We start from the raw sequence: 23,881 nt of genomic DNA, 5'->3' as shown, positions 1-23,881 counted from the left end.
TAGCATGTGCAAAGACTGGCTTAAACAGACATGCCTGTTCTAGGAACTTAGCCCTTGCCAAACCACACTTCTGGAAACAAATCCTGTTGCTGGGCTTGCCGCTGAAAAGACAGTGCAAGAGGTGTAGGCGTGTTGAATAGAATTCTACACCAAGACAGAGCAGGCCTGCCAGCTCACAGGGCACACCAGAGACACAAAGCATTCTTTTCTTACCCTGACCATTCTCTTTTTTTTTAAAAAAAAAGTAAATAGAAACTAAAGTGAGGGTGAAAAAACACTATGATAAAATGTCGGATATCCGTAGACGTGGGGCATTTCTAACCTGAGGTAGATTCTTCTTTGGGTCTGCATTTCTTAAAATGATTACTTGTTTTGAAAGGGAAGCCAGAGCGTCAGTGGGTTCAAACAAAGGGAAGGAAAACCACTCTATCCCATTCTTTGAATAAAATGTATGTTTCCTATAGTGGAATTACTATCTACTTAATACAGGAAGACGAGGGAGCACCGAGAAGAGTAAAGAAGCCAAGGTAAACAGGTTGGTTTCAGTATCTTCAAGTCATCTGTGTATGTTTCAGAGCATCGCCTTCTGATCTGTTCTACCAAAGAACAGCGTGAAAGGGAAGTTTCAAAACTCCCGGGTGACAGCCGGGTCTACAACCACCTGTGGCTATTAGAAGCTCCTTACAGAAAATGGTCAATCGTACGTAAGCATATCACCCGTGTACATACCCCCATATATTTTATACCATGAAACCATGTGCATGTAATGGAAGCAGTTCTGTCTTGTGTTGCTTAGGGGATAATCACAGAGAGATTGGTACATGACCTAGTACAGGGGAAGCTTTTCCCCCTTGGTTCTGATCTGATATGGTTTGTTGACTCCATGGATACAAAGCCCACAGAAATGGAAACCCAACTATAGTCTGGTGCTATAGAAGTAACAGATGTAAACTAAAGGGTTTGAGAACACCTTTCCCAGCATCATAAGTAGCTGTGTGGTAGTTGGCAGTTACAGTGCTTAGTGGGGAAGACTGTACTGGGGCTTCTCAGTAGCGATTTCTTTTCATGCCTTTGAACACACAGAAATCATAGCCAACCCACTGGTGTGTGTTGAAACATTTTCCAGTCCTTTATCCATATAAGTAAGACATTAGCACATCTCACTTAGGAGACCTAAGCAGCCCCGGTGTGCATTTGAGAGAAAATGAACAATAAGAAACTCAGTTAAAACAATAAAGTTTAAATACCGCGGCTATCCGTGACTTCCTGACATTAAGAAAGTAGAATATTCTTGCAACCAAGTTTGCTAACCTAGAAATACATGCCCAAAGGCTTTGCTTACTTCCAACTTTATGAATGAATAAAATTACTGCCTACCTTTTCTAATTCTGGGCATTCAAAAAGAGAAAACCAAACGAAACAAAAACTTGTGGCCAAGGTTTCGATTAAAACTATCTCTGTCCTTAAAAAACAAAACAAAACAAAAAAAAACAGTAACAAAATGTCATCTCCTTTGGTAGATTCCTGGGAAGTTGAGTAATTGTGATCAAACTCATCTTTAAAGTTGCTGTGGCGGTCATGTGATCTTGGATCTTGGGTGTAGTTTACTCTCAAATGCTCACCCGTGTGCTAAAATCTTTGCCTCCAGCACGACTGGAATGATATGGGTAGTGGTCCCCTTAAGAGGTGGAGCCTAATGGGAGATGATTAAGTGGGGACTTTCCTATGAGTCTCTTGAGTCTTGCTTTTCCTCCCTGTTTGCTTTCTCTGTTCCTTTGTTTTCTCCCCTCCTTTCTTTGGCCCTTCCCCTCCCTGTTTCTGCTAAGACACCACATTACACTGCTAGACGTGCCCAGAGGCCAAGCAGATCTCGAACTTTAACCTCCAAAACCATAACTTAAGTTATGTAGAAGTCTCTCCTTCGCTAAGCAACCAGCCTCTAGTAGTCTGTAGGTGACACAGAAGGGACTGAGGCAGGGTGTGTCAGGTATTGGGAATGTGAAGGTGGACAAACAGACCTGGAGATAACATTCTGATTTTCTGTAAACGAACTAGGAATATCATTTAAGTGGATATCTATGAGCCCAAGGCTTTAGATACTTTGTGTATTACCTATTTAGTTGAAAACATTCAATAGAACTCTCTATAGAGAAACAATAAGCCCTGAACGAAACTAAAGAATATGTAGAGAAGTTCTGGTTCAAAAGTCTTCATGTCAGAAAAGCTGGAGTGGGGAGTGTAATTAAGAGCCCAATGCTTGTATTTCTCGTGATAATTTCAAAGTCAGGAGTTTAACCAAAGTGGCTCTTTGATTTGAAAAAAACTCTCATAAATTACATCGGAGAACAGAATCTGTGTGTGTAGCACGTGGAAATGTCATCATTTATAGATCACATGACCCCGGCTCTTCCTTTCCTACCTGCAGCAAATTTGACTCCAAACCACCAGGTCCATGGCATGATCGTGTGATGGAAGACATGAAGGAAAGTCACTTGGCTATTTTTCTTGCGCAGAACAAAAAAGATCTGAAAGGGTTTAAAGAAAATCAAATTCGTAAAAACCATGCAAGAATTTATTGAATGTTGCAAAAGTAGCAGCAAAATGCAAACAATTTCACAATTTGCTCCCAGCGGCTGCTGTAAGGAGTGCTGAGAGGAGCTGGTAGTCCAGGGTCGCTCAAAGGCCAATCAGCACGCCTGGATCCCGATAAGTATGATGTGTAATCATGAGAGAACCAATAAGAAGGCGAGAAGAAGTTTTATGCAAGTTAAAAAATAATCAAACATATATAATGAAAACTTTGGCCAGAATTTCTCGAAAGAAATGCTATTGATTTAAAAAGTAATAATATTTTTTAAAAAACTCATTAAATTTTGAATTATGAGGCAGCCAGAAGTTCGTAATTCTTAGGACTGAAATTATTCCATTCTACACCGCTCTCCAACATACCCTCCCAATTTGAATAAGGGATTAGGCAAACTAAAAGCGGACTTGGGGGGAAAAAAAAAGAATGTATTACCAAATGGTGGAACTCCGGAAGAGTTCATCTGAAAAATATTGTGGGCAAGAAAACAAAGCTGCATCAGAAAAAAAAAAAAAAAATGAGAACGGCAGCGAATGGACCGTCGTGATTGCGCATGCCTGGTGGTAGCTGGCTGCTACAGGAGAAGGAGAGGAGTTGGGGGTGGGGCTAGGGGGTTGTTCAAAGAATGTTCACACCGTGGCAGAGGTGGCAGAATAAAGTTAGACCTTCAAATTCAGGACATAACACAAATGCATTACTATGTCAAGGAAAACAGGAAGCACGCGTGGCAGAAACAATTTCCTTATGGAAGTTGCTACTGAGAGTATGCAAAGCAGAGTCGATGAAGCTGCCCACATTTGCTTATCCAGATGCAGTCTGGTGAAGCAGACAGGCCATAAACTTACAACAGGGGTCCTACTCTTACCGCAACAGGTCTCTGGGTAAGGCACTCAACTTAGGTCACCCCAACCCCACCCCCAGTAAGGGTTCCAAGCTAAATCAACAGTTCCCCAATCTGGCGGCATGCTACAATGCGAGCAAATAGTCTTAAAACTTGGGTAAGTGTGGTTTCTACTCCAGACCATCAGGCATCAAGTCAAGGAGCTGGGACTGTGTGTATCGTTTTTTGTTCCTACTGCACATAATTGTAAAGCACTGCAAAGGCTGCGTCTACGGCGAATAGCTTATCAACGTGCGTTTCCAGAATCAAAACAAGCAACATTAACAACAGGAGAGAGTGTCAGAAAAAGGAATTCTTGAACTCCACTGGGGACCTACAGAATCCAAAGCGAAGCGCTTCACAACCTGTGAGTCACGAACCCTTTGGGGGTTGCCTCAGACCATCAGAAAACAGGGATATTTACATCAAGACTCATAACAGTGGAAAACTAACAGTTATGAAGTAGCAAGGAAAATAATGTTATGGTTGGGAGTCACCACAACTTGAAGAACTGTATTAAAGGGTCTCGGTGTTAGGATGATTGAGAACCGGTGACCAAGAGAGTTCAAACATCTTCTGTTATTTAACAAGTCCTCCATTCTTTGTTTTTCCATTTTCTTTCCTTTTAAAGACATGACATTGTTTTGTAGACCGGGTTGGGCTTAAACTTGTGGCCCACCTCAATCTCCTGGGTGTAGGGATTCCTCTAGGTGATTCTAATTCGTGCTGAAATCTGAGAAGCCCTGGATTCTAAACCTTCCCAGGTCCCTTCTCCACCTAACATTATGTGATTAGTCAGCTGAGAGGGAAGCGTGCTAATATTTCCAACAGTGTGGTGCTATGTGTTCCAGTCACACTTGTCAGAAAAACCAGCACAACCTTCCTTGACCAGCAGGAAACTAAGGCTCTTGGCTTTAAGCTTTGAGAGGACCCAGCTGACCCTCACCAGGATGCAAAGCAGGGAGAACCAAGGCCCAGCAGGCTCAGGCCTCAGAACAGCAGCTGAGATGATGTCTGTGTTCCCCAAACAACATCACGTTTTGCTTTGAGTTCATGAACTGTGATGTGCTTAAGTGTCTCACAAGAGTACAGTTGACACCGTGTTTAGATATGAAGAAACGAAGGTAACCGGTGTCTGCTCTTTGCTTTGTGTGCTGCTTCATAAAGAACTGTCACCATCTACATCAAAGCACACAGGTCTGTGGAGTAAGTGGCAGTTCCCTGTTTATCATCATCGGGAGAGACCTGCACGTATGCTTTTCAAAATGCAGCCAGAGGTTGTGAAATGCTGGCAAGCACATTTGCTAAAAGCCACACAATTAAAGGAAGAGGGGATAACAGCGGGCTAGTAGCGGAGGAGGGGTAAGCAAAGGAATTCGACAACTGCACCAGCGGTTTACTGCTTCCGTGAGACATCAAGCAGCTTCTGTATGTGCGGGCTCCATACTCACAGTGTCAAACAGCTCGATAAATTTGGAGAAGTAATAAAGCCAGCAGGTGTGTACCATCTGCGGAGACACACAGATAAGGATCTAGTTATCCAATATTTTATATAAAGGAAACATTTAACTTTTTAAAAATCTGGTTTTACAAGCAAATAACAATCACACACACACACACACAGACACACACACACACACACACACACACACACACACACACACACACACACACACACACAGAGGGGCGCGTGGGGTGGGGAGAAAGGCCAGTCATGGTACCTGCACTGGGGAGGCAGAGGTAGGCAGATCTCTGAGTTTGAAGCCAACTTGGTCTACAAAGTGAGTCCAGGACAACCAGGGCTATTACATTGAGAAACACTGTCTCAAAACAAAACAAAACAAAACAAAACTAACCACTACCACCACCAACAAAAAAACCCAGGTAACAAAATTTACCATCCTGCCCACTTTTTTTTTTTTTTTTTTTTTTTTTTTGGAGCTGGGGACTGAACCCAGGGCCTTGAGCTAAATCCCCAACCCCCCCCTCACTTTTTTAAGGCATAGTTTTGTGACTTTGACTTATTCACATCCCTCACAACCATTGTATGTCCATCCACAGAGATCTTCCGTCCTGAAAAATGGAAAAATCTGTACCTATTCAAAATTACTTTCCCATTTCCTTATTCCAGCCCAAGCATCCTTCACCTCTGTCCTATTTATGTGATGATTTGGGGTACAGTATATAAGCTGAATCAGGTAGTGTTTGTTCTTTTGTGACTAGAATGTACTACTTAGCACAATGTCCTCAAGATTCGTATAACTTGCATCTTTTATAGGCTGAATAATATTCTAGTCAGTGTGTGTGTGTGTGTATGTCTGTGTCTGTGTATCTGTGTCTGTGTGTGTGTCTGTGTGTGTGTCTGTGAGTGCGTGTGTGTGTGTGTGTGTGTGTGTGTGTGTGTGTGTGATTTTGTTTAGCCAATTACCCTCCATTGACATTTTGGTTGCTTCTACATTTTGGCTGTCAAAAATAATGGTGTTTTGATCTTAAGTATACAGATATCTCTTGAAGTCCTAGACTTCAAAGCCTTTAGAAATGTAGCCAGAAGTGGATTTGCTAAATCTTATGGAAATTCTATTTTAAATCTTTTAGAGAAGCCCAAGAAATTTAAACAGTACTAACTCATCATATACACCTGGCTTCCATAAATTCTTTCTTATAATTACAGGCTTTTCCCTCCCAATTCATATAATCTGGTTATTGAGTCATTCATTCACTCTGAATTCATATCCAATAGTGCAGAGTCCGAAGGATCTTCACCATGATTTTCAGCTACAAACTTTCCCAACGAGAAACTTACCCTCATTGCTCTTGGCGACTGAGAATAGTCCACAATGTCGCATCGAAACGAATAACCTGTACCCCAGCCAGACATCACAAACTGGAAGAGAAACACGGATGTCAAAGAGGAGGTTTGGTGCATGAGCAGCTGCGTAAGCAGGCAGTGCAGGGGACGAGGCAGCAAGAACCAGGACAAACCCCACATGCTTGGGAGAAGCTTGGCATCAGGCATTCGTTCTCAAAGCCACAAGTGCACATGCCATTTATATGAACTGTACTCTGACTAACTTGTCCATTTCTTGGGAGGGTTTCTTTAAAATAGTGAAGGACAAAACCCAGGATGTATTCTGCTTATTCAACAAATATTGCCCATGTCTACTCCGTATGTGTGTTTGTGTACTTTCAGTGCGTGGCTCTGAGTCTGGACTATCTGAACATTTCAAATCTTCCCAATTAGTTTTGATAAGTGTCGCACAAACAAAAACTTGCCAACGGGGTAACCATGGGCACTGTACTTTTCCTACGCGTGGCTGGGAAGTACCCATGAAGTGGCAGTGCTTGGCTCTGATATCCTCTCTGCCTTTAACACAAAAACAGGCCATACACAGGTCTGAGACCAGCTGTATTTTGGATTCACAAGACAAATAAGGGAAGACAATGGTCTTGTTACCAACTGGAGTATAATCTGGCAGACTGTCATTCCAACACACCCACTAAGTGACCTTCTACGGGTGTTAAAAATAAAGGCCTATTGTTGGTAAGCCTGATTTCTAATTCAGAGACCATAGTGAGATGCTTTTAGTTTGATGGTGGGGACGATCTTTTAAAACAATAACTACAGATGAAAGCCAATTATAATTAACACATATGATTGGGCTGACCTGGAGTAGGGACAATAATAATCTCTTCTTTGCCAAGTGTCACTTCTTCCTCTGGGCAACTGCCAACATCTGGCTTGGAACATCTCTCTCATTATAAGGTTTATGCCCCTTTGGACTTCTGAAGCAAATGCTATATTTATAATTTTGTCACTATTTAGCTAAAGTGATAACTTTCCAATATGAAAACATACAGGCTAAAGGCTTTATTGAGGCTTTTGTAAGTTGATTTTTTGAAACTGGGTTTTGCTATGTAGCCCAGACTGGTCTCAAACTTGTGACTCTATTGTCTCAGCCTCTTGAGGGATGCAATAACAGGTCTCCACCATCAGAGCTAAGGTGATATTTTAATATATATAAAGAAGGAAGAAGTGGGAAAGAACAAGAGGTGGTTTTTAAAATGTATCCTGACCCTGTTCTCACTCCTACTCTGCAATATAACATGGGCTCTGGAACATTAAGACTCCAAAGAGTAGAGGACGTGCATTTCATCGTTTTAAAAAAAAATGCCTTAAAAACCAAGTGAACAGATCTTTTCAAAGTAACAAAAGGAAGGTGACAGAAACAGTGACTTCTGTTTCTCAAAATCTCAAGTCAGTGAACTATGCCATTTCCTGTCATGCTCAGACTCATTTCAACTGATAAAAGATAATTCTATCCTCACTGCAGTGAAGCACAATTGCAGAAGCGTCTTCATTAGGGAAGGTCAGCAGAGTCTATGCATGTTGTAAAGTAATCAGTGCTTACAGCCTCCTTCTCTAAAACGAACATTTATCCTGGAGCAGATAGCATTCCATTATGTAGACTTAAAAACTTTGCTAAGTGCTTTTTAGATTGCTTAAAATTTTTTCAAGATTTTCAAAAATGTATAAGGTTAAGTTTGCAAAGATAACGGAAATGCTGTATATCTTTTGAAGTGATAAAAATCCGTGTTAAAATCTTAAGGAAGGCGTGTTGTAATAACGCTGTTGTAAGCAACATTCCCGTGCCTCTCTTTGTTTGTTTCCTAGTTCAGCACAGTCATCGTGCAAGTGTCCATAGCATTGTAACTGCTTAGCCATTGAGTCATTGTAGCATTTGTTAGTGGAGATTGGGAAATCTATTTGTGAAATTCTGCAGAATTCATTCTTCTTCTTCTAATATTTGTTGAAGTTAAATAAAAATTTCCAAGCCATTGATGTAATAAAATATGAAACAAAAAAAGAAAGAAAGAAAAGAAAGAAAACTCTAGTCAAGTGGTTCTCAACTTGTGGGTCATGACCCCTCTGGGGTCGAATGACTCTTTGACAGGTATCCTGCATATCATGGAGTTTACCTTGCGATTCACAACAGCAGCAAAACTATGGCTGTGAAATGGCAACAAGATAATTCTATGGTTGGGGGTCACCACGACATGAGGAACTGCATTAAAAGTTCACAGCATTAGGTAGGCTGAGAGCCACCGTTCTAACACCAGGAACTGTTTACTTAAAGTAAATAACTAATTGGCCACCTTACCCTGACACAAAAATGATAAACGAGGGAAATTGTGTGTATTGGGCCTCTGTGGGTCTCACTCCGTTGTCTTCATTAGGGTCTGACTTGTGCCGTGTTTCCAGCACACTCCATCACTGTGAGAATTCCTCACTGTGGAATGATTCTCTTTCCCCTTGCTCCTGTATTTGGACAGCATGCCTGGTAGAGGTGTTTACTCCAAAACCCTGACAAAATCTTGCTCCACATCATAAACTGCACCTGTGTATATAACGTCCTAGTTATTAAGTCTCTGTTCGAACAGAGTGGACCTAGCATGTTGAGTTTAAGAACATACCAATAATCTACAGAGGTTATGACAGTTACGTCCTTAAGCTAGTAGAGAAAAAGTTCATGGTTCATATTCAGCAGATAGTATATCCTGAAACTACAACTCAAGTATTAGTGAAGATAGAAACTCTCTGATTCAGATATTTCTTTAAACCCTCTTCTATGCTGTAATTCACAAAGGAGGAACCAAAACCAACTGGTTACTACTGGATTCTTTTCAAGCCTGAGAAATCTAATTTGGGGTCATCACAAACAGTGACAGCTATTAGAGGCAGAACTTGAGAAAACTAGAACATAATGCAACCCAAGGGGAAAACTGGCTCAATCCTGTCATTAGAATGTACGAGAACTGAGGCCTAGGGATATAAAGTTACAGGGAAGATGAGGGCGCCTGGGCTCCTGGCTTCCAGGCATGTTCTTAACCTCTCTCACATGTATATTCTCTCTCTCTCTCTCTCTCTCTCTCTCTCTCTCTCTCTCTCTCCCTCTCTCTCTCTCCCCTCTCTCTCTTTCTCTTCCTCTCTCTCTCCCCCCTCTCTCTCTCCTCTCTCTCTCTCTCCTCTCTCTCTCTTTCTCTTCCTCTCTCTCTCTCCTCTCTCTCTCTCTCCTCTCTCTCTCTTTCTCTTCCTCTCTCTCTCTTCTCTTCTTCTCTCTCTCCCTCTCCTCTCCTCTCCTCTCTGAACATGCAAGGAACTATCCATAATCTAGAAAGGACAAAAAGCAGTGACCTGTGGGTTAGTGCAAGAAACAAAGAAGTGACCAGCAGCAGAGGGAAGCTAGAGTTATATAGTCTGTAGCAGGAAGGAGGTGGGTATCATGGCAGCCAGGTAGGCCACCAGGCCTCCTCACAGATTCCTAATATGAGCAAGCACAAGGTATGCTATAGAGAAAGCCAACAGAAAAGAGGAAGCCAGCCAAGGTTGGAAATACAGCCAAGAACCCTAGAGACCTAGGTATTCAAGGCAGTGGAGACATGTGACGAACAGAGGGGCAGAGAGTAAATGTACAATCTCCACTGCGGTCTGGAAGGTTCCTATTTGTCTTATAAAAAAGGGGCAGGGCTTTACTACTTAAGACTTGGAATAAATGTATGCCCTTTCTGGCCTCCAAGTCTATAAAACTAAACAGCCACGTCAGCACCTAGCTCTGGGGTTGTACGCATTCCAGGACCAGCCACTGCTTATCCACGGTCACTCCGAGTTCATTAATTCTTTTCTCTGAGTATGTGTTCCCTCAAAACCAATGTTTACCATGTGCGAATCTCTGAGCTAAATGTTGTTTTTCTTTTCCCTCTCTGTCACAATGGAAACTGTCCTGAGATCCTCAGTTTATTTCATCTAGACATGATGAGTTTGGTGCTTTTGTTTTGTTGTGGTAAACAACTGCTTAGTCTCTGAATTCCTCCCTTCTCAAAACAGGGGAACTCAACAGTCATAACAAAAACGTACAAACACATAACAATGGACCAAGGCGAACTTTTCCCGTTAGGAATACCGAAGACACTTGCCTCATAGCACATATACACAGAAAACAGTACTATGAAAAAATTGTACGTTATCATCGCTTTCTTGAGTTCAAAGGGCTTCCGGTTCTCCATGAGCTTTGGTCCCAGAGATGTAACAAAATAGACGTAGAGCCCCAGGATGATGGTTTGTGGCAGAGGCGAGGACATGAGGAGCCAGTTTTCAACTCTTGGATCTAAGAGAAAGACACAGGTAAGTTGACAACCACTTAGCCCAGAGACGACAGGGAGCAACCTTCATCCTGTGCTGACAGTGTACCATTGCAAAGGTCACAGCATCTTTAGGACGGGTGACAGGAAAAACCCCTAGGAACAGCGAGGCTCCCCTGAGCTAAAAACAATGGGGCTGTCATCACCTTCAAGCCTCAGGGGTTAAGAGATGTTAGTCAACAGAACTTGAAGGGGAGCCTCTGGAGAAGCCATTCTGGAGGAGCTGCCAGGGAATGAACTGCTGCACCCTCTCTGAATTCGTGCGTTAAGCCTGGCGTGGTACTGCACACTAAGACTCCCAGCACTTGCCAAAGAGATGGGTGGACCAGATGTTCAAAATCATCCACAGCCACACGTCTCAAAAACAATAAAACAAAATAAAGAAAATCCAAGGGTTGAAATCCTAGCATCAGATGGGATGGACACAAGAGCTTCTCAAGAACAGAGTTAGTGTCATAAAAAGGACTCCAGGGAGCTCTTTTGCTATCTTTCTGTCATATGATGACACAAAGCAAGATAATAGAAACCCATGGGAGCCCTCACCAGAGGCCCACAGGCTGGCACCCTGGCCTCAGTTACATAATTTCTCCAAGTCCTAAGCAGCGGGTAAAAGCAGATCTGGAGGAAGGGGCAGCTAGTGAGGCTCTACCATCTATGACCATTATCAACAATCGGAAAATCTCCACCTTACCTGGGCGGGGTAGAGCAGGCTGTAATGACAGCACTTGGGAGGGGAAGGCAAGGAAGCAGGAGCTCAAGGTCAGCCTGGGATAAATGAGAGCCCATCTCAAAAATATTTTTTTCCATTCAGACCTTCTTTTATATTTAAAAATGGTCTATATCTACCTCCTACTTAATTTCTCTCTTTCCTAAGAAAATTGGCATAGTTCCTCAGATGCTATATCACAGAACCACAAAACTGAAAGGGACCATGGCAATACCTGATTATCTAGAGTGTGTCTGAAGTGTGAGCCAGCAAGAATGATATTTTGAGCCAAATAAAATAAGTAATGCCCTTGCAACCACATAAACGTAAGTTCAGCCAGTTCTTGCTCTGCCTCCAGGCTAATAGGATTGCAATTAAAAATAAATAGCAACTCATTCTATAATTTCAAGCACTTGGGGTGTAATTGGACCAAGTGACCTTATGATCCGAGAGTGGAACAGAAGAAAACAGTTATGGGAAGCTTGCAGGAGCATCTGACTCAGCTCCACACAGAGCACCGCTTCATGAGTATTAAAGGACCTGGAGCATGCATCCCCATTCGTTCAAACCACTAACGAGAAAGTCAGTTACCAGCGAACATCCTCTCCAAACGTCTTCACTAGAACCCCATGACTGTCCACTCATCCAGCTTCTCACTGAGTGCTGGACATGTCACATTAACAGTCGATGTTGAGGACTTTCGTTTGTAAAGCTGTCTTCAAGTGGGCCTTACTCAAAAACGCCAACAGGCACCAATGTCTCAAATGAGAGAAGCAAACTAAGGAGTAGAACAGCCAACTCAAAAACTGATGCCGGATGTTTAGGATTTGAGTTTGTTCTTATGTCTATATTCACACATACCTATCTACATAACGACAACTCTACAAAACTATTCAAGTTGGTACGGACTCCCCCAAAGTGATGAGAGGATGCTGGAATGTGAAGAAAAGTAGGGTGCTTGCTGTATGGTCTCTAGTACTCTGTGTTAGCATGGATACATACGGTGAGAGCGCTGGTGTGTAGCATTGTCCAAGCTTCTTTGCTCACAGAAGCCTGGAGGGCATATATATATATATATACATACATACATACATACATACATACATACATACATACATACATATGGTAGTATTATACAACTCTTAGAAGTGATGTTCTGTGGAACAGTTTAGAAATACAGTTGATTTCTACAGTATGTTTATAAATTAAACTTTCAGCGATAGCACATGAATAGGGGCAGACTGTTTTGAAATGTAGTCAGGAAAACATAAAATAGATACTCAAATGTGGAGAATAAAACACAAGCAGAAGATTAAAAAAAAAAGTTCAGAAGTTGTTCCTTGTAAGACTATGACATCATTTATCCTGGGAACAGGGAGTGGGGAGCAAGCTTGTCAAAGACACACACTTCGGTGCCTGGAAACATTCATGTAGACACTATCACGGGTAGCTAGATGTATGGATCTGAATTAGGAGTGAGATCCAAGCCAGAGACAGAGGTTTGGGGGATGCCATGGCACACATAATGACTATAAAAGCCATGGGGTGAGTTTACGAGAAATAGAGTACAGTAAGTGCTAAGGGTCCAAGTGCCACGGATCTCAGAGTCTCAGGAGAGATAGAAGAGAAAGCCGTGAGGAAGGTGGAGGAGGAGCGCACAGTGCAACTGGACTAAAACCACAAAAGTAAGACGTCCTGAAGCCAAAGAAGCGACATTTGGAAGGGACCCAGCATGAAATGTGGCAGAGAGAGAAATGCACGTGGTCAGAAGAGCACCATTGCCTTCAATAGAGAGAAGACAGAAATGTTTTCAGCAAGAGAGGACATCAACAAAAGTTTTCTGCCCAACACTGAAAACGCAAGACTCTAGGGCTGGAGGGATGTCTCAGGGATTAAAAGCACTGGCCACTCTTCTGGAGGACCAATGTTTAATTCCCAGCTCCCATGAAGCAGGTCACGACCATCTATAACTCCAATTCCTTAGGTCATGACACCTGTACATTTAAAAGTAAAATAAATAAATCTTTTTTAATGCAAAGTTCTAAAATTTCAAAGTATTTTCTCTTACTTTTTCTTACTCTATTCTCAAAACTTGTCATTTTTAAACCTAGAAAGGTCCGTAAGTTGGCTTTTGAGGTATATTTAACTACAGTCTTTTTTGTTTCAGTTGTTTCTTCTAAAGCCTTATAGCAATAGGGAGTTTCCTATGACAGGATTTCTGGTCATCATTGGTAATCACATTGCAGACTTAACATCACAAGGGCAATCTCAGTAAATCAAGCTTGTTACAGGACTGGGAATCAAGGCTCAGAGTTAGAACCAAACATCCTTAATTGATTCCTCTACTGGCCAATACACACCATAATACATGAATGTCATAAAGCCAATGTCTAGCTTTTTATTGTTTTATTGATATGTCTAGGTTTTATTCCTAATAAAATAAAGGCTAATGAAATCAGCACCAGAGGAAGAACCCAGAGGGCTGCAGTGGCTGACATGGCGACAGTACAGGAAACTTCTGGTTTCTTCTTCATAGGCAGCTGCAAATGCTCCTGTTGTTTGTTACTCATTCCAAGTACAGCTTCAGAACTAAAATGTTTTAAGTGTCAGTAAAGGCACTTCTCTACCACAGCTATCTTTTGTTTTATTCTTTCACTGACTTGGCAGGGGAAGAAAAATGGGATGACGTCACCCCCCTGTTCCTCCCCTGTTAGTGACAGAAAGAAAAGCCAAGAAAAGCATGCCAGGCTAGCTCAGGAAGAGCAGGAAAATCATTTCCAAATAAATCGCTTCTTCCTGTGATTTAACTTTTTCAGTACACAGCTTTTCTTAAAATCCTCTGTATATTATGACTTTCCAGTCCTACAAATAAAAAGTCACTATGGGGAAAAAAGCTTGTTTCATTCTATGTTATTTTTTTTAAAAAAGGTAACAAAATAACAAGAAGAACAACAAAATGTAACATGTTTGTGTGTACAAAGAAAGAAACATATGTTTGCAGGTGCCTGGGAGGAGGTTAGAGGTCAACCTTGGGGTTATTCATTGAGTGGTCCACTTGGTTTATGTTTGTTTGTTTTGTTTTGTTTTTTCTGTGACTTGGCTAGGCTGGTTAGCTAGTAGGCAGGAGGAATCATTCCCCTGTCTCTGCTTCACAAAGCTGGGAGTCTAGGCATAGGCCAACCTTCTAGGCTTTTCACATGGGTTCTGGGGACTGAACCCGAATCTGCACAGTTTCACAGCACACAGTTACTCACTATCTCCTCAACTCCTTTTCTTAGTACCAGGCTCTAAACATTCTATAACAGCAAAATTGTAGAGTCAGCAAGTCAGGGTGGCGAGCTGTTCCTCCTCTGGGCTTTTATGAAGCCTTAGGTAATTGACTTAATCACTTGGTTTCCTCATCTGTGAATTGGGCATAAAACAAGTATTTCATAGAGGACTGAGTGAGGAGTTTGTAAAGAGCTCCATCTCTCAATAAGTTTGCTATTGTTATCGCAGTAGATCTCCAATCTGTAACCATAGCAGAATCACCTCTGTAGTGCTTAAAAATCCAATAACAAAAGCAATGACCTTGATCCAACTGAATCAAAATTCTAAGGAGTAGGTACCAGGAATATAAGCTTTTAAGAATCAGCCATAAAAAAATGGCAAAGAAGTTAATTTCTCAAAAGAAGAGACACAAGAAGAAATAGTCAGTATTGCTAATTACCAAGAAAATATAAATTGATAACAGAATTTTCATCCAATTACCTCCCACTTGTAGGGCTGCATCGTCAAATGAACTAAAGATAATGAGTGAGGCTGAAGATCTGGAGGAATGGGATGTTTCTGCACTCAGGATGAGACTATAAATTAATCCAGCCACTGAGGAAAACTACATGGAGAGCCCATTAAAAACCTAAAAGAATTATTGTAAGTCCAGAAATCTCATTTCGGGAAACTGTGTGTGGGCTCCCAGAGTATTATCCACAATAGCCAAGGTGTGGGATCTGCTCAGTGCTTTGTCATCAGATGAATAAAGAAAGCAGTGTAGTGGATGTGGGGCATCATTTGGTCTTCCCAAAGAAGGAATCCATGTCCTCTGTGACCTCTTGGTAAGCAGGATGGCAACATTGTTGCAATAATTGAGATAAGTCAGACTCAGAAAGCAACTCGGAGTCCCATATGTGGAATAAAAGGAATAAGCATCTGGCTAGAAAACAGGGAGAGAGAGATTCGTTAATGGCTACAAAATTTAACTTAGGCAGGACAATTTTGTTGATACCTATTACAGGGACGTGGCATAGTAATAGTACTGTACATAGTCATATAACAAATATTATAATAAATATATTATATGTCTAATAACAGCAACAACAATAATAGTATACTATGTAGTTGAAGTGCCTAACAGTGGGTCTCCAATGTTTTTATCAATTGCATATGTTAACTAGCTCATTTAATCATTCCACAAGGACTGTGGAATTCCACTTGGTACAATATCACTTTGCACCACAGAAACAGATACAACGATAATTTGTAAGCAGGGCATCTTTTTTTAAAAGCGATTCAGGCGACCAGGATGAGCTGACCAAATTGAGAAATCAGGATTCTGGTGCGCGGTCGAGTTTCCTTGACCCACATGCAGTGGCGGCAGCATTCCTCAGCAGGTCTGTGACCATCTTTCCTTGCCTCTCAATCCAAACTGCCAGTGTCTTCCATACAGTTGCCAAATTCACTTTCTAAAAGTTGGGATCTGCTTAGACTATTCTCTTGTTAAATGAGCTCTCCCTCACTGGTCAAATAAAATCCAACATCTTAGCGGGATGTTTAGGGCTCTGTGTCTCCAACTTCTTTCAGTGACAGTCTACCTTCCTGAAAAGGACATTGGTCCACTTCCTCGTGAAGTGTGGGCTTTTCATTTGAGATGCCTGAGGATCCGTTGGGGATAACTTGACATGGAGATAGTAGAGAGAGCACAATAGCATTTAAGGTGAGTTCTGACTCAGTCTAGGGATTCAGTCAGCAGTAAGTGTCCCGTTTTTCCCAGGAACAAAAGGCTAAGGAGACAGGGACAGTCCTGTGTATCACGTACTTGGCCTCAGAGCTGATTTAAGTGTCATGAGAAGGGCCAGGATGGAACAGAGAACAGGAAATCAGGCTGGGCTATTGGTTCCACCCCAGATGCCACCAAAGGGTTGATTTACCATGAGCCAAATAATTCTTGCCTGACCATTCACTAGAGAGAAATGGGGTACTGGGAAAGTACAATGCTGGATATATAGAAGGTTAAGGAGCTTTTCCATCAACTCCTTCTAAGACAATGTTCTTAGGTATCATGCACTACATCAAAGACTTTACAATTCTAAGAACCAGCAGAATGAAGAAGCTAGGAGGGAAGGGACACTGGTTCTCTGTGTACTTTCTGATATATGAAGAGTTCATAGATGCAGCAGGCCTACCCCATCCTCTATCCTCTTGCAAAGCAAGTTCACACTATCTGAAAGTGAGCACTACCATCTAAACATGCAAAGGGCTGCTTTTTTGTTTTGTTTTGATTTATTTTTTTTTTTACTTATTCACTTCACAATCTGCTCACTGTCCCTCTACCTCTCACCCCCTCCCAGAACCCCTCCTCCATACCCCTCCCCTTCTCCTCTGAGCAGGTGCTCCCCCCCTCCAGGTATTTCCCAATCCTAGCACTCCAAGTCTCTGCAAAGCTAGGTCCTTCCTCTCCCACTGAGGCCAGAAAAGTCAGGCCCACTAGAAGAACATACCCCACATACAGGCAACAGCTTTTGGAATAGTTGATTGGGACCCAAATAAAGACCAAAGTACACATCTAGTACTTGTGTGAGGAGAGGTCTAGGTCCAGCCTATTATGTTCTTTGGTTGGTGGTTCAGACTTTGAGAGCCCCAAGGGTCCAGGTTAGTTGACTCTTGTTGGTCTTCCTGTAGAGTTCCTAAACCCTTTGGGACCCACAATCCTTCCTCCTATTCTTTCATAATCGTCGAGGGTGGCTTTTGAATGATAAGCACCTTTGCATTTTTTACTTAGCTCAAAGCTGTTTAAAATCTAGCATCCCATAATTAAAGAACTGCAATAAACTCTCTTCTACTTTACATATTAAGCCATCTAAACGTTTCAAGGCCCTGGAATTTTCCACATGAAATAGCCATGCATCACCACCGCTTCTCCAGCTATCAGAAAACTAATAACAGTGAATTTTCCCAAGGCCATACAGGATTAGAACCAAAGCCAAGAATACACTTGAAATACTTGGCTCTTGATCATGCATTCAGCTCTTCCCAGGGTACAAAAACAAAACTAATGCCTCCCTGAGATCAATACCACACTAAATAAACACAAGGGGAAACTCTCTTGATGTACCTGGCAGCAGCTTTACAAAGCTGTAAATCTTAATACAGATCCTTTTAACACTGCTAGACCTTGACAGGAAAAAAAAATGGAAGTTAAAAAAAAAAAAAGCAGAACTTTTTTTCCTGGGAAAGTAATGTGTTACTTTCAAAAGTATCTAACATAAATTGTAACCATCTCTGGGTCTATCTGTGACCTGACACTTCCCCTGGTAACAGAGCTCTTTCACACATCTTAGCCCACAGGTGCTATTCTGACTTTGGTTTTATTCACAAAGAAAAGGAGAAGGTTCAAGGTCACCTAGTTAGTGTAGGATAGTGACAAGCTGGGCGTAGCTCTTTTCTTTCTATATCCCATGACTCCCAAGTCACCTCCCAACACTTCAAGTAAGTATTGGATTCAGAAATGTGATGTTTACCTTCCCTGTGCCTCTCTCCAATCTCTTGTATTTGCAGAGTGTCTCTTGGGTCTTCTCAGACTTTATTTTTAATCTTCTGACATCCTTGGCGACCCGTTTTTCCTACCTAGTATTATTTAGCTTTTTGATGGAAGTACTTTTTTGGTACAAAAAGTAAAGAGTTGGCGATAAAGGCTTTTCACATAGTAATTGAATTAAATATAATATAATAATTTGAATTAAAATATTGTGTCTTTTTAGGGTCATATGACTAATTGACACCATCTGAGTCTTCTTGGCTCTTGAGTTAAGGATTACCTGCATTCTTGAATTGAAGATAGTGAATAGTAAGGTTTGGATTGCAAAGGGTCTTATTCTAAAAAAAAAAAAAAAAAATCTGTTCCCAGGTCTGTCTAGATGGTTCGGTGCATAAAGGTGCTTCTGTGCAAGTCTAACGACCTATGTACCATCCTTAGAAACCACATAAAAATGGATGGAGAGAATCAACTCCACAAACTTGTCTTCTGACTTCCACACATACATCATGGCACAAATATACACACAATAATTGTTTTAAATTTTACCTCATTCTATTTGGGTTCCAAGTTCAAATACTGAAAACTGGGTGAGCAATGTGCACCTCTCCTTTGAAATACAATTGGAAGATTAAAGTTTATATCAAATATGGAATTTGGAACAATCGCTATAAATCATCAGAGAGAGATAACCTCTAAAGAAACTGGCATAGTTTTTTGAACCAAGTAAGTTGAAACTTTCAAGGGAAAGAAAAGAAAATAGGAAAATAGCTACTCTACTTGTCCTAACAGAGTAAATCTTATTTGTCCTTGACATTTTTGAGGGACAAAACTCTTGGAAAAACTTCAGAGAAGTAACATTGCTCTTTTGCAGCTTGGGGAGACAGATGCGGCCCACGAAAGAGTGTCTTCGCTGGCTGGGATGTAGCCTCATGTGTGACAGGTGGGATTTAATGAACTCCTGGTTTCTGGCCAATGAGTGAGTCACTCCAAAGTGGTTTTAGTGGTAATGATGTGTATATTAATACTACAAAATAATGACATGACAGAATGCTAATCATAACTAGGAAACACCGGTTCTTGGGTTGTTTTTTTTTTTTTCTTTTTCTATGTCTTTATCAACATTTCTTTAAGTTTATCGACCTTGGGAAAGTCACTTCTCTGGTTTTAGTTTCTTCTGCTCTAAAATGAGACATTAGGTTGGATTGGGCATCTCAGGTCTATCTAAGTTCTAAGGCATCCTGAGTCCTTTCCTATTCTAAAAACTTTTCTACCTTTGTTTTGCTTTTAAGACTTACCTAGTTTCTAAAACATTGACTGGGGTTTGAAAACTCACTGACAGACAAGTAAAGAAAGTTTATTCATGAGACTAGGTGTGGCTCTGTTGTACAACACATACTTAGCAGATACGGTGCAAGACCCTGACTTCAACCACCCACAGCAGACCCACCACCATCAAACATCACTCATCACCTGCAAGTGGCCCAACTCTCCACAGAAGACACACATATAATGCTTCATGTATGGTTGTCATTTGTACACTTTAAACTCAGGTGACACTGCATGTTTCGAAACATTTTTATTACTCCCTGCTCTGTTTGCATCACCTCTTAAGGCAGGGGCAGGGGCAGATGCAGGGGCGGGGCAGGGGCGGGGCGGGGGCGGGGCGGGGGCGGGGCAGGGGCTGGGATGGGGCAGGGACAAGAACAGATACAAGGGTGGGTCGGGAGCGGGGGGGTGGGACAGGGGCAAGAGTAGGGGCAGGAGCAGGGTCAGGTCCAAGTACAGTTCTTCATTCTAGAATCAGTGTTGACAGAACTTTGGTTGTTAGTGCCGTGATTTCCCTCTGGAGAATTAGTGTATCAAGCCTCCAAAGCCATTTTTAAGGGTTACTGGGGTGAGATGTGCCATCACATAATCATCCAATTCCATCCCATGGATATAAGAGTGTTTTCATTATTATAAACATCATCAAAAACACACATATAGATCTAGCTGTAATGAAACCCTGGCCACTGCCTACTGGCTAACTAGTAATAAAGGAGTATGAAGTAGTTAAGGCTCTTATTTTGTTCCAGATAAATCCTATTAATGTGGGAATTTGATATAAAAGAAAAGATACTTACCAGCATCTTTGATCCAATTATCATAAAAACGCACAGTCCTCGATGTAAGATCGCTGAACGCCATTTTCTACAAGATTCACTGACTCTTTTAATGGGTTTTTCAGTAAAACAGTGCAGAAACGAGCTTAAGATCTATAAATGCAAATAAAAATAAGCTTTTAGTAATACAATATTTAAAATGCTAAAAATTTAATAGGAACTGGCAGGGCAGCACACTCTTGCTGAAGGGAAAAATGCATTAGTGATCCATGGCAAATGCTGACATAGTCACAAACACTTGAGATTTTCCATTCTTCTGGAGATGCTGATAACTTCACTGAAGGGTGGTGTTTCATATACATGAGACAAAAGGAGGGAATGGTTCTATAACAGGAACATCTCCTTTTTATGTAGAAAAAGCAGGTCAAGAGCAGGCTGAGTCACTATGGCCAGGCTGAAGGGAAAGTCCAGAAGATGAAGAAGATACCCAGAATCTCAGAGACCCAGGCCTTGGAGCCATCTTTATGCCCAATAAAGTCTTCTTTGTGTGAGCTTCTGAAAATATTTATTTTATTATTTTTAATTATATGTAGTATGTGTGAGAGTATGTGTGTGTAATACATGTATGGGTGCCTGTGGAAGCCAGAGGTGTGGAATCTCTTGCAGCTAGATTTACAGGCAGTTGTGAGCTACTTGACATTGGTGCTAGCAACCAAACGCGCAGGCTTCTGCAAGAGCAGTACACTCTCAACCATTGAGCCATTCTCTAACCTCCTAAATTTTTAAATTTTAGTGGTCTCTCGGGATTCTCACAGCATTTTTAACCATTAAAATGCCAACTACTAGTTTTAAAAACTAGCGGAATGAGGCAGAAAGAGGGGAGGAAAACCAATAAGAATCAAGGAAAAGAGCCCTGTTGATTCAGACAGGTTGACAAGAATTATGGTAAAGAGAAATCTCCTGAGTAAGATGTCCAGTGGAGGGTTGGGGATTTAGCTCAGTGGTAGAGCGCTTGCCTAGGAAGCGCAAGGCCCTGGGTTCGGTCCCCAGCTCCGAAAACAAGAACCAAAAAAAAAACAAAAAAACCCATTTATAAAAAAAAAAAAAAAAAAAAAAAAGATGTCCAGTGGAGACAACCAGCCCTGCTACATGTGACAAGACACTATGCGTCCTTAGGATCTTAGGCAGGAGGACACTGACAGAGACAAATCAATGGAATACTCAGAAATACGTCAAGTACATTTGAGACTTTAAAAATGTATGCTGATAATCCTGAGAGGTATGCTCTCCCACACTTTAAAATCTCTGGAATCAACGTATAACCTACAAATGGAAGATGCATCATAAATTAATGGTATAGTGAATCAAAACCATCTGGTGAGAGAAGATTGGAAATGCTCTAGAGGCGGATGATCATACAACAGTGTCAGTGTGCTCCCCGCTACTGAACTTAGTTGAAAAGGTAAATTTTGCATTATACATATTTTGTTGCACGCACAAAAGAACTCTTCTAAGTTTACCATAGGAAATCTGACTTCTTCCTGGCAGTATAAAACAAAGTTATTTCATGTGTGTAATTACAGAAATAAAATAAGGCATGCAGCATGTGAAACAGGTGACATCTCAAATCAGGGGACACTAAATAATGAGACACTAATGTCCACTCAAATGATGATACAGCTGGATAGGCATTAGGAAACAAAAAGACAGCGATCAAAAGCTCCCTGAATCTCTCATTATTCATACAAATTCGAACTCCGAATGGACAGAAAGATGACAGCAACTGAGATTGCAAAACCTCGATGTGGGAAAGGCCCTTCTAAGACCCAAATCTCAGAAGCTGAAGAGAAGACTAGCAAATTAGCCATGGAAAAGGAAGGAAAGAAGAAGGTGCTAAGAGTACAGAGGGCTGGAGGAGCACTGAGACTGCAAGGAGTCGACAAGCTGTGCCGGGCTTCTGAGAAAGGGTCAAGAAGCAAGCAGTCGACACTGGGCAGTGGGCGGGAAAGTGTTCCCATGCACACGTGAGGGGCTCCAGCACTTCCTAGGAGTTTTGATTCTGGGAAATCAGATGAAATCTAAACCCTCAACTCCACCCCACCCCACCCCCATCTTGGTGAAGGAAAAGCCTCTAGAAGGCTGCAAGGGAAGTTTCGCCTGGATATTAACCTGTATGTTTGGAGTGTTCTACTGTTGGCTGGAGACTCTCCACTGAAGCAGAAACAAAACTCCAAAGAGGTCTGTACATTGGACAGACAAGATCTGGGGGCTTCAGCTTTTTCCTTCCCAAAGATCTGGAAAGATCAGGAACTTAGAATGTGAATGATGACTACTCCTAGCACATTTGAAGCAAGATTTCTCCAACTTGACAGTGCTGACATTTTGAGTCAAATATTTCCTAGTCATGGGGACCTAACATGAGCATTATGGGCGATTTGAGACAACCTGGCTTCTCTCTACTAGATGTCAGGAAACCCTACTCTGTGGTTGAGACATCTACAACAATTATCAAATGTTTCCCTGGTGAACAAAAGTGTCCAAGGTTTACAGTAATTATCTAGATCACCATCTAGTGTGCCTTCACCAGACTAAAGCAGCTTAGCAGCCATGTGCTTGTTTAGTGTGAAGTTGTTCAAAATCATGTGTGTTTTTCCTTACAGATTAACTTCAATGTTTTTTCAGTTATAAGTTACTATGGAGATTCTGGGGATTGAACCTGGATATTCTGTCAGAGCAGCCAGCACTCTTAATCACTGAGTCATCTCTCCAGCCCAGCACGGTGCAAATACAAGGCTCCTCCCCCATTACCTTAGCCCTGCATATACTTCTCATAACTTGCTGGGATTTCAAGAGAGATGCTCACTGTGGAAAGTATCTATCACCCTCAGCAAATACAAAATAAGCTAAAGGAAAAAAATAAAACCTACGTTCTTCTGCCAGACAAAATGGACTCTAAGTAAAACTTGTCATGAGATATAAAGGGGTCAAGAAGATAAAGGGTCAAGTTCATCATAAAGATATAAGAAAGGCTGAGTGGGGCAGAATCTTAATAAAGATTCTACATGTGAGGTCCTGGGTTCTATGTTGAGTACCACACATGAGTGGGGGAGGAGAGGGTAAGAGAGATGCAAATAACACCTCAGCACTAAATACAGAAAGCAAATACCAGCAGATTTAAAGGGAAACATGGACTGCAATACAAAAATAGCAGAAGATTCCAATCTACCCTTTTGAATAACACATCGATCACCCAGACAGAAAATTAAAACAAAAGGACTTGTAACCAACAGCACAATGCACATTGTTCTCGGGCAAACAGAATACCCTCCAGGATAGACCAGAACACAGGATCACAGAACAAGGGTAAGAAATTTAAGAAGACTGAAACCATATCAAGTCTCTTTTCCAACCACAAGGCTATGAACCTAGAAATCAACAGCTGAAGGAGACCCAGAAGAGTCACGCATATGTAGAAAGACAACAGCCTATTCCTGAACCGTGAATAGGACTAAAGGAAATCAGAACGGAACTGGAAACCACACTGAGACAAAGGAAACAGAAACAAAACTTAGGGGCATAGCAATTCTAAGTAGAGACTTGTTAGACTCTGAGTGTGAAA

The 23,881-nt window shown here is 41.5% G+C and overlaps 1 protein-coding gene and 1 long non-coding RNA gene across 4 annotated transcripts in view; one reads left to right on the top strand and one right to left on the bottom strand.

The window, feature by feature from the left end:
* Elovl7 (ELOVL fatty acid elongase 7) overlaps positions 1 to 23,881 on the bottom strand; it is a 69,327-nt gene that overhangs the window by 8,813 nt on the left and 36,633 nt on the right. Inside the window, exons 2-6 of one of the 3 annotated variants that reach the window (XM_039102556.2) lie at positions 20,284 to 20,415; positions 10,437 to 10,627; positions 6,268 to 6,348; positions 4,916 to 4,972; positions 2,420 to 2,525 (exon numbers count right to left, since the gene is read on the bottom strand). In XM_039102556.2, the coding sequence (XP_038958484.1) occupies positions 2,420 to 2,525; positions 4,916 to 4,972; positions 6,268 to 6,348; positions 10,437 to 10,627; positions 20,284 to 20,347 (499 nt within the window). In that variant the 5' untranslated portion in view covers positions 20,348 to 20,415. Of the gene's footprint in view, positions 1 to 2,419; positions 2,526 to 4,915; positions 4,973 to 6,267; positions 6,349 to 10,436; positions 10,628 to 20,283; positions 20,416 to 23,881 lie in introns of those variants that run through there. The other 2 variants (NM_001191844.1, XM_039102557.2) reach the window with 2 other exon arrangements.
* Positions 87 to 15,279, top strand: LOC134485833 (uncharacterized). The gene is made up of 2 exons (XR_010064076.1): positions 87 to 535; positions 15,131 to 15,279. It is a non-coding gene; the product is annotated as an uncharacterized LOC134485833 (long non-coding RNA).

This window comes from Rattus norvegicus, chromosome 2 (genome assembly GCF_036323735.1).
Source record: "Rattus norvegicus strain BN/NHsdMcwi chromosome 2, GRCr8, whole genome shotgun sequence".
Lineage (NCBI taxonomy): Eukaryota > Metazoa > Chordata > Mammalia > Rodentia > Muridae > Rattus > Rattus norvegicus.
The sequence above is the reverse complement of the archived record's forward strand: the minus strand, read 5'-3'. Positions and strand labels throughout refer to the sequence as shown.